This window comes from Pseudophryne corroboree, chromosome 1 (assembly GCF_028390025.1).
Source record: "Pseudophryne corroboree isolate aPseCor3 chromosome 1, aPseCor3.hap2, whole genome shotgun sequence".
NCBI lineage: Eukaryota > Metazoa > Chordata > Amphibia > Anura > Myobatrachidae > Pseudophryne > Pseudophryne corroboree.
The window spans coordinates 1065055506-1065069792 of NC_086444.1; the positions used below are offsets into that span (position 1 = coordinate 1065055506).

Below are 14287 nucleotides of genomic sequence, written 5' to 3' on the forward strand. Positions count from 1 at the left end.
TAGGGACGAGAGTATTATACTCCCGTTATATAAATCACTTGTGAGGCCACACCTTGAATACTGTGTACAATTCTGGGCACCTTACTACAAAAAGGATATCCTGGAGCTAGAAAAGGTTCAAAGGCGGGCGACCAAACTAATTAAGGGTATGGAGACGCTGGAATACGAGGAAAGGCGTACAAGACTAGGCATGTTTACACTGGAAAAGAGGAGATTAAGAGGGGACATGATCAACATTTACAAATATATAAGGGGACAATATACAGATCTTGCGCAGGACCTGTTTTTGGTTAGATCAACACAGAGAACTCGTGGACACTTGCTCAGGTTAGAGGAGAGGAGATTCCACACAATACGGCGTAAAGGCTTTTTTACGGTAAGGACGATACGTGTTTGGAATTTCCTGCCTGAGGGAGTTGTAATGGCCAACTCATCAACACCTTTAAGAATGGGTTAGATAAATTCCTAATGGATAAGGATATCCAGGGTTACGGGGCATAGTCACGCACTATGGTTATTATAAAAAAGAGGGGTTAATCGGAACGGCAGTCAGCAACTTCGGTCAAAATTTTATACAAAATAATCGTGCATAGGAGACCACAAATTGGTTGAACCCGATGGACAATTGTCTTTTTTCAACCTTAGATACTATGTTACTATGTTTATGCAAGGGCAGATAGCTCAATGAAAAGATTGTCTGACTGCAATGCCACAGACAATGGGTTTGAATCCTGGGTCTGTCACCATCTTGAAAAGTTATAAAGGACAGTGTGACTAAATAACAAAGAAATCTCAAGTTGAGTTCATGAATATTGTATAGGTATTAGCGACAGGTCAGGGTAGGAGACTGGGGTGGTCAGGAGATGCTGGCCTTCAAAAGGGTGGAAGCTGCAAGTGAAAGTAATTAAAACACCAACAGCGCCCCCTACCCTGCAGCGCTATGTGCGGTGCCCTCTCCACACACACCTAGCTACGGCCCTGTTTTAAGTCCAAACTCTACCATGGCAAGATAAGGTGGAAGTACTTGAAAATCAGGTTTTTTAGGCTACTGGCAGAGAAACTAAAAGTGTTCCATTTGGCCCTATGATCAGGTCACATCAGTGTATTACATTTATTGTGTCCAAATTAGGTTGAAATAGCAATTTAAATAGATTGTTTTCTATACCAGGACCAGTAGCCTTTCCACAAAGTGTGGGGCCAGATTGCTAGTATGTTTGGTGATAATAGTAAGGAAAGTAATGCACAATTATTGAACTTTACCAAGCATTACATCCAGAGGCGGATTGGGCATAGGGTTCACAGGGAAGATACCCGGTGGGCCGACGCACCTGTGGGGCCTGTTTTGTTTAAGGACATGTGGTCCTTTTTATAGACATAATGAAAAAGATGCAAAATAATTTGCTTAGCCTGTGATTGCAGATGATCTAGTGCAGTGGTTCTCAAACTCGGTCCTCAGGACCCCACACGGTACACATTTTCTATGTCACCCAGCAGCTGCACTGTGTATCACCAACTGTCACATTTTAAAAATCTACAGATGACCTGCAAAACATGAACCGTGTGGGGTCCTGAGGACAGAGTTTGAGAACCTGTGATCTAGTGTATGCTCTGTCTGCCTGCTTGACTGACATATAAGATTGAGTGAATAGTGATTGAGATACGGTTGGTATAATAAACAAGAAAATATATCTTTCTAAAGAATGATATAGCTTCCTAAATTCTGAAGGTGTATCATATAATGTGCTCATAATATTGCATTTTATTTATTTTTAACTTCCCGCTTGATGCTGGACATCCCCACTATCTGGAAAGTCTTGGGGGGAGGGTGCTGCTGCCATGGCCCATGGCTAGACATTACACCTCTGGTGCTGCCCATGTGGGGCCACTAGTACAAATTTTTCCAGGGCTGCTTTTTGTTCCAAGTCCGCCCCTGATTACATCATACCTTATATTCAGAGATTAACATAATCGATTCCAATTATTATAGTAGGTCTGTGAGCTGATTGTGTATGTGTTTGCTAGAATAACTCCTCTAGATCTGAAACCGAGAACAAATTATCTCCTACATCTGAAAATCCATTTAGGAAATTCAAAAGCCGTATTTGACTGGTGATAAAGGCATTATTATTATCCCTCTTAGGTAATCTCACACAGATTTACACAGATAATGTCATACTGTACATTTGTCTGTTTGTACAGTATGTCTTGTCACTTGTAGTTTCCAGCAAGTTATGTGACTGCCAGTCATAAAACTAAGCTTGTGGTAGCTATCCGATAGCTGAGGTTCAATTTACAACGCTGCCAATGCAGTGCAAAATGCATTGGAATGTCATGAGCCTATTTTTGTACCCTTGTTTCAGTTGTTGGGAAGCAGCCAATGCACAGGCAGTGGTATTGCAGTATCAGCAATTAATTATATGCTGAAAATGTTGGACAAATATGGGTGGAACAGGAGTTGCCAGAGTTAATGGAGTTAATGCGATACATCCACAATACAGCATACTAATTCACACATTTGCTAGACAGGGTACTATAATGAGATTCCAGGTTGGAGAATACACGAGAGGTAAAGGAGCTCCCATTATAGCAGTAATCCATAAAGCTTTTTAACAATAAAAATCAGAGAGAGTTTAGTACTACTGTATCTTGACGATGGATGTAATCCATACTCTGTACCGGACACCTTTTTGCTTTGTCTAAGTGCAATACACTGAGAAAGTGCACAAGTATGCCTTCCATTCATTACTTTGTTATAGTATTAAGATCTAGTGCATTTCTAGTACATTTCGGGGATCATTCCGAGTTGATCGCTCGCTAGCTACTTTTAGCAGCCGTGCAAACGCATAGTCGCTGCCCACGTAGGAGTGTATTTTCGCTTTGCAAGTGTGCGAACGTGGGTGCAACCGAGCGGGACGAAAAAGTTTTTTGCAGTTTCTGAGTGGCGCTGGACTTGCTCAGCCCTTGCGTTCACTTCAGTCTTTTTGGTCCCGGAATTGACGTCAGACACCCGCCCTGCAAATGCTTGGACACGCCTGCATTTTTCCAAACACTCCCTGAAAATGGTCAGTTGCCACCCACAAACGCCTTCTTCCTGTCAATCTCCTTGCGATCGGCTGTGCGAATGGATTCTTCGTTAAATCCATCGCCCAGCAACGATCCGCTTTGTACCCGTACGACGCACGTGCGCATTGCGGTGCATACGCATGCGCAGTAATAACCTGTTCGCCGCACTGCGAAAAACGGCAGCGAGCGATCAACTCGGAATGACCCCCTTCACTCATTGATAAATAACTTTTCAGTGGTGCCCTAAAGTCAAATTATTTAGTGGGCCTTTTGGTTAAATAAACTTAAGTTTTAATATGTATAATTAGACAATCAGAGACAATCTCTGCATTGGGACATTTTTTTTTAACAGTGTGCTCAAAGCAATGCAACATAAAATAGGAAAATAATCATCAAAGTACTAACAAAGGTGACATTGAATGAATCAAAGTTAGTTTGAATAGTTTCCATTAGATATGTAAGTAACAAATGACTTGCTCCGTCGGACGTCATTTAGTGGCCACGGCACGAAAAACACTTCAATTCTCATAGAGGTGAGGAGCAGCGTTACCCTTTTATTATATAGGATGGTGAACGTGATACATACTACATTTTCAAATTTGGCTAGAATTAAAACAAAATTATGAAACAATATCATCTTGTACAATCCAAATGACACATAGCACTTTCTAGCCAAGGACATGAGTACATAAGTGTAATTGTTACAGTTACCAATGAAATATCTGTTGGTGTTTTATGAAACTGCACAGAACATTTCTGCCCTCTGGGTGTGATTTTCAAAAGTTAATTGTTCTGTGTGCGGAACAAAAGTAATTATATAATCAACACATATTGTAAACTATGTAATTATGTATTGTGGAAAAATTCAGCCTTGGTTTCTTCTATCAGTGTGACTCCCATGTGTTCCCCTTTTTCCAGTGCAGTCCCCTGTTTTACCCTAGAGCCCTTACTTAATGTCAAATTCCTGCCTGCTGCTCTACATAAGCACTCATTAATGGTTAATTTCTGTGTCACAAAATGCTATGAAATGAGGATTACCAGAGGTAGGAAAGGAAACACTATATCATACTACCGTCAGTTTACTCTTTGGATCAGGGGTGTATTATGAGAGGAGGGGGGCCATGTGCAGCCTCTGTTTGGGCCCCCTCCTGTCTAGTCAGCTGTGCAGTACAGACTCAGCACTGGGAGACCCTAGTGCTGTGCCAGAGTCTAGTGTGCGTGTGCAGGTCCAGACCCTCCAACATGACCCGTCCCACTAGGTACAAAATGCTCTGTTTCTGGACTTCCCTCTTAATTTATGATTTCCATCACCTGTGTTGAACTAGTTTAATGATAAGAAAGCTGTTTCTTCACAGGTGATGGCAATAATAAATTAAGAGGGAAGTCCAGAAACAGAGCATTTTGTACCTAGTGGGGTGGGTCATGTTGGAGGGTATGCAGGTCTCCAGGAAAATGGTGTGGCGGCCATTTTCCTGGTGATTTTCCTATTGCACATGTGCGAAATGCAGGGAAAATGGGCACCACACCTTTTTCCCTGTGATTTCTGCAGAGCTGCTGCAGCCAACGCAGGACTCTGGAGGGGTAAGTGTTTATATTGTAATTTGAGATAACTTTGCATGCATTCTCTAATTCAGACTGCTAGTTCACATCAACAAATACCTCCCAACATTCTGGTATCTGGGCCCAAGACTCCTCTTACACACGTTAAAAGGGACATGGCCTCAATACATAGAGGCCCTGTCCCTATAGTGGCATGACCACATGTCACTCCCCCCTACAGTGTGGATAACACATGCATGCTATGCAGAGCAGCGCTGTCAGAGTGCCCCCCCCTGCCCATTAGACACTGCGGCTCGCTGGTGGGACAGTGCCTGAAAAACAGGTCTGTCCCACTGAAATCGGGACAGTTGGGAGGTATGTCAACATACAGATAAAGGAAAACTGTTTTATAGAAGCACATGCATGATTTATTGGATGAAGGGAATATGTTATCTTCCTATTTTCTTACTTATACATTCATGCCTTTGGTCAATATGAATTTGATGTGATTTATAGCAAACATGATTCAGCTGCAAGAAATATAAATCTCAGATGTTTTCATGTAGCAGTGGTCTGATGTGTCTCATAGAAAGGCATTTGCATATAAATGTACATTTCGCTCTTTTCTGCCTATCCTCAAAGACCCACAGGTAAAAGTGTCCGGTGCCCCTCCGATGCAAGACATGGCTGACAAGGTTGTGATCAGGAGAAGTATGGCTCATGCACAGAGGCAGAAGAACTATGGTGAAACTATCAGGTATCACAATATATAATATTATAACAGCGAGTAATGAGGACATGATATGCTTTGCCAATTTGCTTACATTAAAACACTTATTAATTTCCCACAACATGGTAGAGAAATAAATAAACATACACAGAGATCCTGTTAAATATCCTAAATACAGAATGTATGTTTTTATTAAGAAAACTAGAAGCAGCCAAAGAACATCTGAAGAAAGAGCTGAAGACTCTGGAAGCACAACACGAGTACTTTGGAAATGGTATGTCTTTACCAAGTCTACTAAGCAGCTACAGTATGTGGGGTTCTGTTATAGGTCTGAAGCAGTGACTATGGACATGTTACTATATTGCCAAATATGGCTAGGAGCCAGGGAATAGAGAGTCCAGGTTAGAGAGGTCTGACAATGTTGCCATAAATCTGTAGATCCACATATGTAACTAAAAGCAACACATTTATGGAAACTCAGTATATTTACCATTTCTACAGTGATATAATATTGCTATTGCATAGCTTGACAGCAACTATATTTCCATTTCAAACAGTTCAATGCTTTATCTTGTCAATGGTCAAGTAAAAGAAACATTTTCAATCTCTCAGATCTAGTATGCGAACATGATAGAATAGTCATGTAACTCAAGTAATGCCATATTTGTCCAACATGGAATTTGGATTTTAGCTAAAACTCTGCACAAACATATATTTTACAGTGTGGGGAAATGTGTGTAATCACCAATTTTCTAGAAAAGCAAAAAGTATATAATTAATACAATTTAGTTTAATGTTATTCCATCTGCTTAAGTAAAAATCCAAAATTTACATCAGAAGAGAATGTTATATTTTACTTAGCTGCTTATTTTCTAAATATCACCTATTCAGTGCATAAAAATAGCTGTTTATGCCATGTGTAACATTGGGCCTAATTCAGACCTGATGCGCAGCCCAGGACTTACTCAGCCGCTGGGACCAGAATTGACGTCAGGAACCCTCCCTGCAAACGTATGGACACGCCTGCCAATCTCCTTGCGATCGCCCGTGCGAACTGATCCATTGCACAAACCCATCGCTGAGCGGCAATCCGCTTTGTACCCCTGCAACGCGCTAGCGCATTGTGGTGCATACGCATGCGCATTTTGGACCTGATCACCCGCTGTGCGAATACGCACAGCAGCAATCAGGTCTGAATTACCCCCATTGTACATTGGTCCTAATTTCTGTTTGTACGCGATGGCCGATGTTCATGCAACAAAGCGTTTGTAAGCAAACTGCACATGTGCTGCAGTCACATTGCACGACGGTACTGCTGCAATCCCGCTTGCACTGAGAACATTGTCGCAGAGTGATTGACAGGAAGTGGTCATTTGAAGTTGGTAATGCTTTGCCGGTGTCCTGGATCCAGGTGGTCAGCATACCGACCAGCAGAATGCCGGCATGGGGGGTGGCGAGCACAACAGAGCCCTTCTGGGCTCTATGTGCTCACCACGCAGCTGGCTCGGTGGCTCGCTGCACTCGCCACAGGTTCTGTTCCCACTCCATGGGTGTCATGGACACCCACGAGTGGGAATAGACCCTGTGTGTCGGCATTCTGTCGTGCGGCATTGTGATCACTCGGGATTCCGGCATTGGCATGGTGATCCCATTGGTATGGTGATCCCATTTGAAGGTGGTAACGGGGAAGTGGAAATGGTTGGGGAAATGCAGGCATATCATGGACGTGTTCAGGGCCTGTATCTTCAAATGACTGCGTGATCGTACGTGCAAATACATGGCATCTGAATGAATACTGCTGTGGCCAGTCTGCGTAGCCATAGACCAACTTTTAGTTTCAATGTTCTCCATAATTGCGCACGGGGGGGGGGGGGGGGGTTATGCAGAGTTGTTAGCAAGCCAAAAATGTTAGAAATTGGGCAAAACCATGTGCACTACTGGTGGCGCAGATGTAACATGTGCAGAGAGACCATGCACATCACACTAAACTGAATAGTCCCCTTAGAGTTGATCTTCGTTTTTCATTTCAAATTCTGAGGGGAGTCGGTAGCACTAGGGCTCATCTAAACACCCTGAGGTGGTAGTTCAGCAATAGGCAACGTCTATGCTCTAACAGCAAAACTGTGGCATGGCATGCTGGGATATGTAGTTCTACACCAGCTGGAGCGCTGCATGTTTCCTAACCCTACAACTGCATGTACAGAATATATTACTGCTTGTTAAACTACATGCCCTGGCATCACATAGAGGGGTTGGGATAAGCTCCATTGCCCAACACTATCTCAAGTTAGTGCTATTATCACAGGGCTCCCTCCGGTGTATTTTTTACCATTTTTGTTTTTAGTAAATACGGGCGGATCACATTTCCCATTACAAATTTAGGAAATACCAATTTAATGACTTGAAGGACAATTTTACTAATTCTACTCCAATTGCCCTTTAGTACATTCTGATGCTACTAAAATAATGTGAAAAGCCCTTTTTCACATTATTTTAGTAAAAATAATTTCGATAAATATGCCTTAAATGAGCCCCTAAATATGTGAACAACATTCATTACAAATTGTCAGTCGGTGATAATTATAATGATGCTCAAATTTAAGGAAGACCTGTCTGTACCCATTATTAATAAACCTTCACTATCAATAAAGAGTTACAATAATTTACTCTTTAACGTATGGGCTTTTATGGTCCTACTTGTTTTCTCTGGCTGGGTCCACAGGATAACATTGGGATATTGTCGAGCGACAGCGAAAATGGCACCAACACGGTCACGAGCTTTCTGGCCTCCCAGGATGCATTGGGGCCTCCACTATATAGTCCCGCCCACTGACTCAGTCAGATCAGTTTTTTGCTTGGTGCGGCAGGAAGCCGCATGGTCACAGGGCTGCTGTGAAAGCAGCCTCAAGTTTTCATTACTTTATTTTTATAGACTTACTATAATGTTTTTTAGAGCGACTTAACAGCGTCTTAAACGCATATTAGACAGAGTCGCTCCAACAACTCCCCACCGGGTCGCAACAACGCTTACCTTCGGGTATCAGTGCTGTCTCGACGGGCGTCTGTGTCGGATGGTCTAGCAGGTCCAGCAGACGTAACCAGGCTGTGGCCGGAGCATGGGGAGACGGTGAGTCTATGGACTTCCTCTTACTAGAGGGTTCAGGACACAGCTACACTGATTTGGTGGAGACTACAAACAGTGTGTTGATGCGCCGAACATCTTGAGTGTGACAGCGCTACGCTCCGGGGATCATAGGCGCCAGGACTAGGTAGAGGCCGCGATCCTGGGAGTTTAAGTCAACAGGGGGATTCAGACGCTGTCCTGGCCGCCCCTCCTCCGAGTTCATGGCCAGTTCCCGCGTGTCTCTCGTTTCATGAACTGAATGACCTCACTTCCGGCTCAAACGCTACTACGAGGGTACTCGGTCGCAGCTTAGATGCTGCGGTTGTGTACACTGGATATAAACCCGCCCAGACCGAGTCGCAGGCCTTAGCGTCTGCATACACGTGGAAGTCGCTCAGCGTCCGTGTCTGTTGGTGAGCGTCCGTGTCCGTTATCAGTTATCAAGAGCGGTAGTGTACACCAGTAGCGCCTGAATCCACTCAGCGTCTTACGAGCGAATTTGCTTGGATATGGAAGTGTGGTGAGTCTCCCTGTATCCCGCTCTCTGGAGGCAGGGTATACAGTACTAAAAATTCCTTCTACTTGTTAGTATGCATTGTTAATTTTTAGTACCTATTGCTTATGAGACCTGTATATTACTGTGTTTTCTGCATGTTATGTTGAAAAAGAACCAGTTAAACAGAAGTACAATTTTCCTACTTATGTATAAGTTATTATGGAGGTTGTATTCTCATATGACAATGTCTAATGCTTTAACATGTGACTGACTGCTAGTATGTGTGCTGACTTTTCTGTGTAATGTCAGTCCTGTTCTGACCCTCAAATCAGGTGCACTGTGGTCAGATTGATCTCACCTCTATAAACTGACATATAGGGTGTTTTTCAGTCACAAAGTGTGTAGTCGATAACAGGTTAATACCATGTCTATGAGCGGCAAAAGTGATGAGGAGAATTTACCAAGCACTCCTATAACCCTAACATGCTTATCTTGTAAGTCAGGGGTAATTGATATGAATCAATTGGTCACTTATGAGGGTTTGTGTGCAAACTGTTTCGCTTTTCAGCGAAGTAAAAAACAGGAGTTAGTTCAACCTCCAGTAGAGCCACCATGGAATATGTTCGCAAAGACTCTGTCTTCAATAGCGGACAGGTTAGCTCCGGTAGCACCACCTCAAGGGTTAGGTTACACTATGAACCCATACATGCAGCTCCCTTCCTATGGTTTGGTTCCAGTAGTCTCTACAAGCAACCAAGGGGCAGGTAAGACTAAGACAGATACGTCTGTATGGCAGACTACACAAGATGATACATCGGATGATGATGCGGAAACAATAGATTCAACTCCGTATGATGATCAGTCGCAGAGCTTTAGTTCAGAAGATGTAGCTGAACTTATTAATGCAGTGAAGGCTGTGCTTTCTCTGGAAGAGCCAGCCAAGACAGCGTTAAAAGCAAAAGCACCTGTATTCAAACGAACAAAATCAGTGAAAGCTGAATTTCCAGCGTCAGATGAGTTGACGGAAATGATGGATGAGTCTTGGGCAGCGCCCAGTAAAAAGTATAAGATTCCTAAGAGATGGGATTCTTATTATCCATTTCCTGCTGTGGATTGTTCGAAGAGAGAAGTTCCTCCAAAAGTAGATGCACATGTTCTGCAACTCGTGCATAAGTCTGCTTTACCAGTGTCATCTACCTCATTGAATGATGTCACAGACAAAAGGGTAGAGAGCCTATTGAAAAATATTTTTTCTCTAGTAGGAGCAGTGGTAAGACCTGCTATGGCTTCGGCCTGGGTAGCAAAGGCAATGGGCGAATGGATAGAGGAACTAGAGAATGACATCCCCTCTCCTACTAGGGAGCAAGAGGATCGTTTTTGCTGTTTAAGACAATCTGGCAAGTATTTAGAAGAAGCAGCAATTGATGTAGGCACTGTTGCTTCTAAAGCTTCAGCCTTGACAGTAGTCGCTCGCAGAGCAGTTTGGCTACGGACCTGGAAGGCAGATGTGGAGTCCAAGAAAGAATTGGAAGCATTGCCTTTCGTGGGTAATATGTTATTTGGAAAACCTTTATCGGATATCCTAGAATCAGAGGCTGAATCGAAAAAGGTCAGATTTCCGGCTGCTTATAACCCTAAGTCCAAGGGTTTAAAATTTCGCTCTTTTCGTTGGCAAAGCAAGGCGACAGCTAAAGAGGAGCCTAAGCAACCCCAGTTTAAATCCAGGGGTAGGAAGCAGTGGGCTAGCAAGAAGCCAGCTTCCAAACCTGAACAGAAACCCTCAGCCTGAAGAGACGGGCCTCGGCCTGGAGGATTCCAGGGTTGGGGGCCGACTCCTTCAATTTGCACACATATGGCAACAGTCAACAACAGATGCCTGGGTGCAGAAGGTAGTATCTCAGAGGTATGGGTTCCCATTCAGGAGGCAGCCTCCTCAAAGATTTTTTTTGCACCAGCCCGTCTCGTATAGAGTCGAAGGCCAATGCCCTGCAAGAAGCAGTCCAAAAATTACTGCAGTCAGGTGTGATTGTCCCAGTACCTCCATCACAAAAGGGACAGGGGTATTACTCCAATCTATTTCTAATCCAGAAACCAAATGGGTCATATCGACCAATTCTAAATCTGAAGATGTTGAACAACTACATATGGATCCCGAAGTTCCACATGGAGACGTTACGCTCCATAATGTTGGCTATGGAACCGGGAGACTACATGGTATCTCTGGATGTACGGGATGCTTACCTACATGTGCCTATAGCACTATCACATCAGTGTTACCTCAGGTTTTCCATCCTCAAGGAACACTTCCAGTTCCAAGCTCTGCCCTTCGGGCTAGCTACAGCACCCAGGGTGTTTACCAAGATCATGGTGGTTATGGCAGCTTGTCTGCGCAAGCAAGGGATAAGAATATTCCCATACCTAGACGACCTATTAATCTTAGCACAGTCGCAAGATTTACTGTTGAGCCATCTCCAACAGACGATAGTTTGTTTACAGAGACACGGGTGGCTCATAAATTGGGAGAAGTCGTCCCTGAATCCGTCACAGCGGATGGTTCATTTGGGAGCCATATTGGATTCAGACCTACAGAGTTTTTTTTACCAGAGAAAAAAATAGTCAAGGTGCAGGTCATGGCTCAGGAAGCGTTGCAAGCCCAGACAATGTCAGTCCATGCAGCAATGCGACTGTTGGGTCTGATGGTATCAACCTTCGACATAGTGGAATATGCGCAATTCCACTCCAGACCGTTGCAGCATCTCATTTTGACCAAATGGAACGGAAATCATCAAACGATAAAGAAGCAGATGATAAAGATTCCAGTAAATGTAAAAAGGTCTCTAGCATGGTGGCTACAGACAGACCATTTAAACAAGGGGAGACCCTTTTGGATAAAAGAGTGGCAAGTCCTGACAACAGATGCCAGCCTGCAAGGCTGGGGGGCGGTACTCGGAAGCCTATGGTTCCAGGGAAAATGGACTGCAAGGAAAAGTCGCCTGCCGATAAATCTGTTAGAAATAAGAGCCATTTACTTGCCTCTGGTTCAGGCAAAGGACAATCTACAAGGAAGACCAGTCCAGATCCGCTCAGACAATGCGACGGCAGTAGCATACCTCAATCATCAAGTAGGAACTCACAGCAAGAGTCTGATGGAGGAAGTAACCTCCATTCTAAAATGGGCAGAACTCCATCTCCCAGCATTGTCAGCAGTATTTGTCCCGGGTGTACTAAATTGGGAAGCAGATTTTCTCAGTCGGCACACCATTCAGGAAACCGAATGGGCACTACACCCAGAAGTGTTTCAGACACTGGTGAACAGATGGGGTCTACCGGAGATAGACCTTATGGTGTCTCGTCTAAACAACAAAGTTCCGAGGTACGGATCAAGAACAAGGGACGCAGGAGCGGTCCTGGTAGACGCACTGTCAGTAGAATGGAGGTTTCAGCTGGCATATCTGTTCCCTCCAATATCTCTGTTACCCAGAGTGGTGAGAAAGATAAAACAGGCAAAAGGAGCAATCATTCTAATAGCTCCAGCTTGGCCAAGAAGGCATTGGTACACAGATCTGTTGAGAATGTCCATGGAAGCACCGATACTGCTCCCTCAACGTCCAGATCTATTAATGCAGGGTCCTTGTTGTCACAATCATCGCCTGTCTTTGATGGCGTGGCTGTTGAAACCTCTATCTTAGAGGCTAAAGGATTTTCAAAGCAAGTAATCCAAACCATGCTTAGAGCAAGAAAGCCTTCTTCGGCCCGTGTGTATCATAGAATATGGCAAGCCTATATTCATTGGTGTTCTGGAAAAAATTACAATCCGAGATCTTTTAAAGTAGCTAGGATTTTGGATTTCCTTCAGGCAGGATTGGATAAAGGGTTGAAAGTTGCTTCCTTGAGGGTGCAAGTCTCAGCGTTGACTGTATGGTTTCAGCAGAAGATTGCTGATTTACAGGATGTACGTACGTTTTTCCAAGGAGTAGTACATATTCAACCTCCATTTGTTCCTCCTGCAGCTCCCTGGGATTTGAATTTAGTTCTTAAATTTCTCCAGGGTCCTCTGTTTGAACCACTTGAGAGAGCAGATCTTAAGTGGTTAACGGTTAAAGTTCTTTTTTTACTGGCAATGGCGTCAGCCAGAAGAGTGTCAGATTTAGGAGCATTATCATGTAAGTCTCCTTTCCTAAGTTTTTTTCCAGACAAAGCAGTTCTCAGAACGAGATCTAGTTATCTTCCAAAGGTGGTATCAAAGTTTCACCTGAATGAAGAGATTGTAGTCCCAGCTTTTCAGGTATCAGGACTATCTGCGGGAGAAGCGTCGCTGGACGTGGTCCGGGCTTTAAGAATCTACATAGATCGTACTAGTGCCATCAGGAAAACAGATTCTCTCTTCATCCTCTACGGATTCCATAGAAGAGGATGGCCTGCTAGTAAACAGACGCTGGCGAGATGGCTCCGTATGGTAATATCTGAAGCTTATTCTCATGCAGATCTCCCTATTCCGGCTAATGTCTCTGCACACTGTTCACGTAAGGTAGGTCCTTCTTGGGCAGCACAGCAGGGTGCTTCAGCAGAACAGATATGTAAGGCAGCCACATGGTCTTCCATAAACACATTCATCAGACATTATGCCTTGGATACTTTTGCCTCTCATGACGCAGACTTCGGGCGAAAGGTCCTCCTGTGCAATCAGGAGCGTCCCCACGACTAAAATGGCTTTGGGAATCCCAATGTTATCCTGTGGATAATCCTGTGGACCCAGCCAGAGAAATATACGTTATGGTAAGAACTTACCGTTGATAACGTGATTTCTCTTATGTCCACAGGTATCCACAGGGATCCCACCCTGACGCATCTGATTTGAGGATCTAGACAATCACTAAAACCTCTTCCTTCTTGTATGGAAGGGTGTGCATGTGTGTTCTTATCGCCTGTACAGGTCTCTACCTAATGTTCCTGCCTAAAATCGCTGTGGAAAGAACTGATCTGACTGAGTCAGTGGGCGGGACTATATAGTGGAGGCCCCAATGCATCCTGGGAGGCCAGAAAGCTTGTGACCGTGTTGGTGCCATTTTCGCTGTCGCTCGATAATATCCCAATGTTATCCTGTGGATACCTGTGGACATAAGAGAAATCACGTTATCAACGGTAAGTTCTTACCATAACGTATATATTGCTGTCATAAGACATAAGGGGACCAAGGGCCTAATTCAGAGTTGATCGCAGCAGCAAATTTGTTAGCAGTTGGGCAAAACCATGAGCACTGCAAGCGGGGAGGGGGGGGGGAAGATATAACATGTGCAGAGAGAGTTAGATTTGGGTGGGGTGTTTCCAAACTGGA

At 44.0% G+C, this 14287-nt stretch overlaps 1 protein-coding gene across 1 annotated transcript in view; it reads left to right on the forward strand.

The window, feature by feature from the left end:
* LOC134925762 (uncharacterized) overlaps positions 1–14287 on the forward strand; it is a 228438-nt gene that overhangs the window by 74063 nt on the left and 140088 nt on the right. The window contains exons 5-6 of the mRNA XM_063920939.1: positions 5245–5359; positions 5530–5606. Of these exons, the coding sequence (XP_063777009.1) occupies positions 5245–5359; positions 5530–5606 (192 nt within the window). The remainder of the gene's footprint in view (positions 1–5244; positions 5360–5529; positions 5607–14287) is intronic.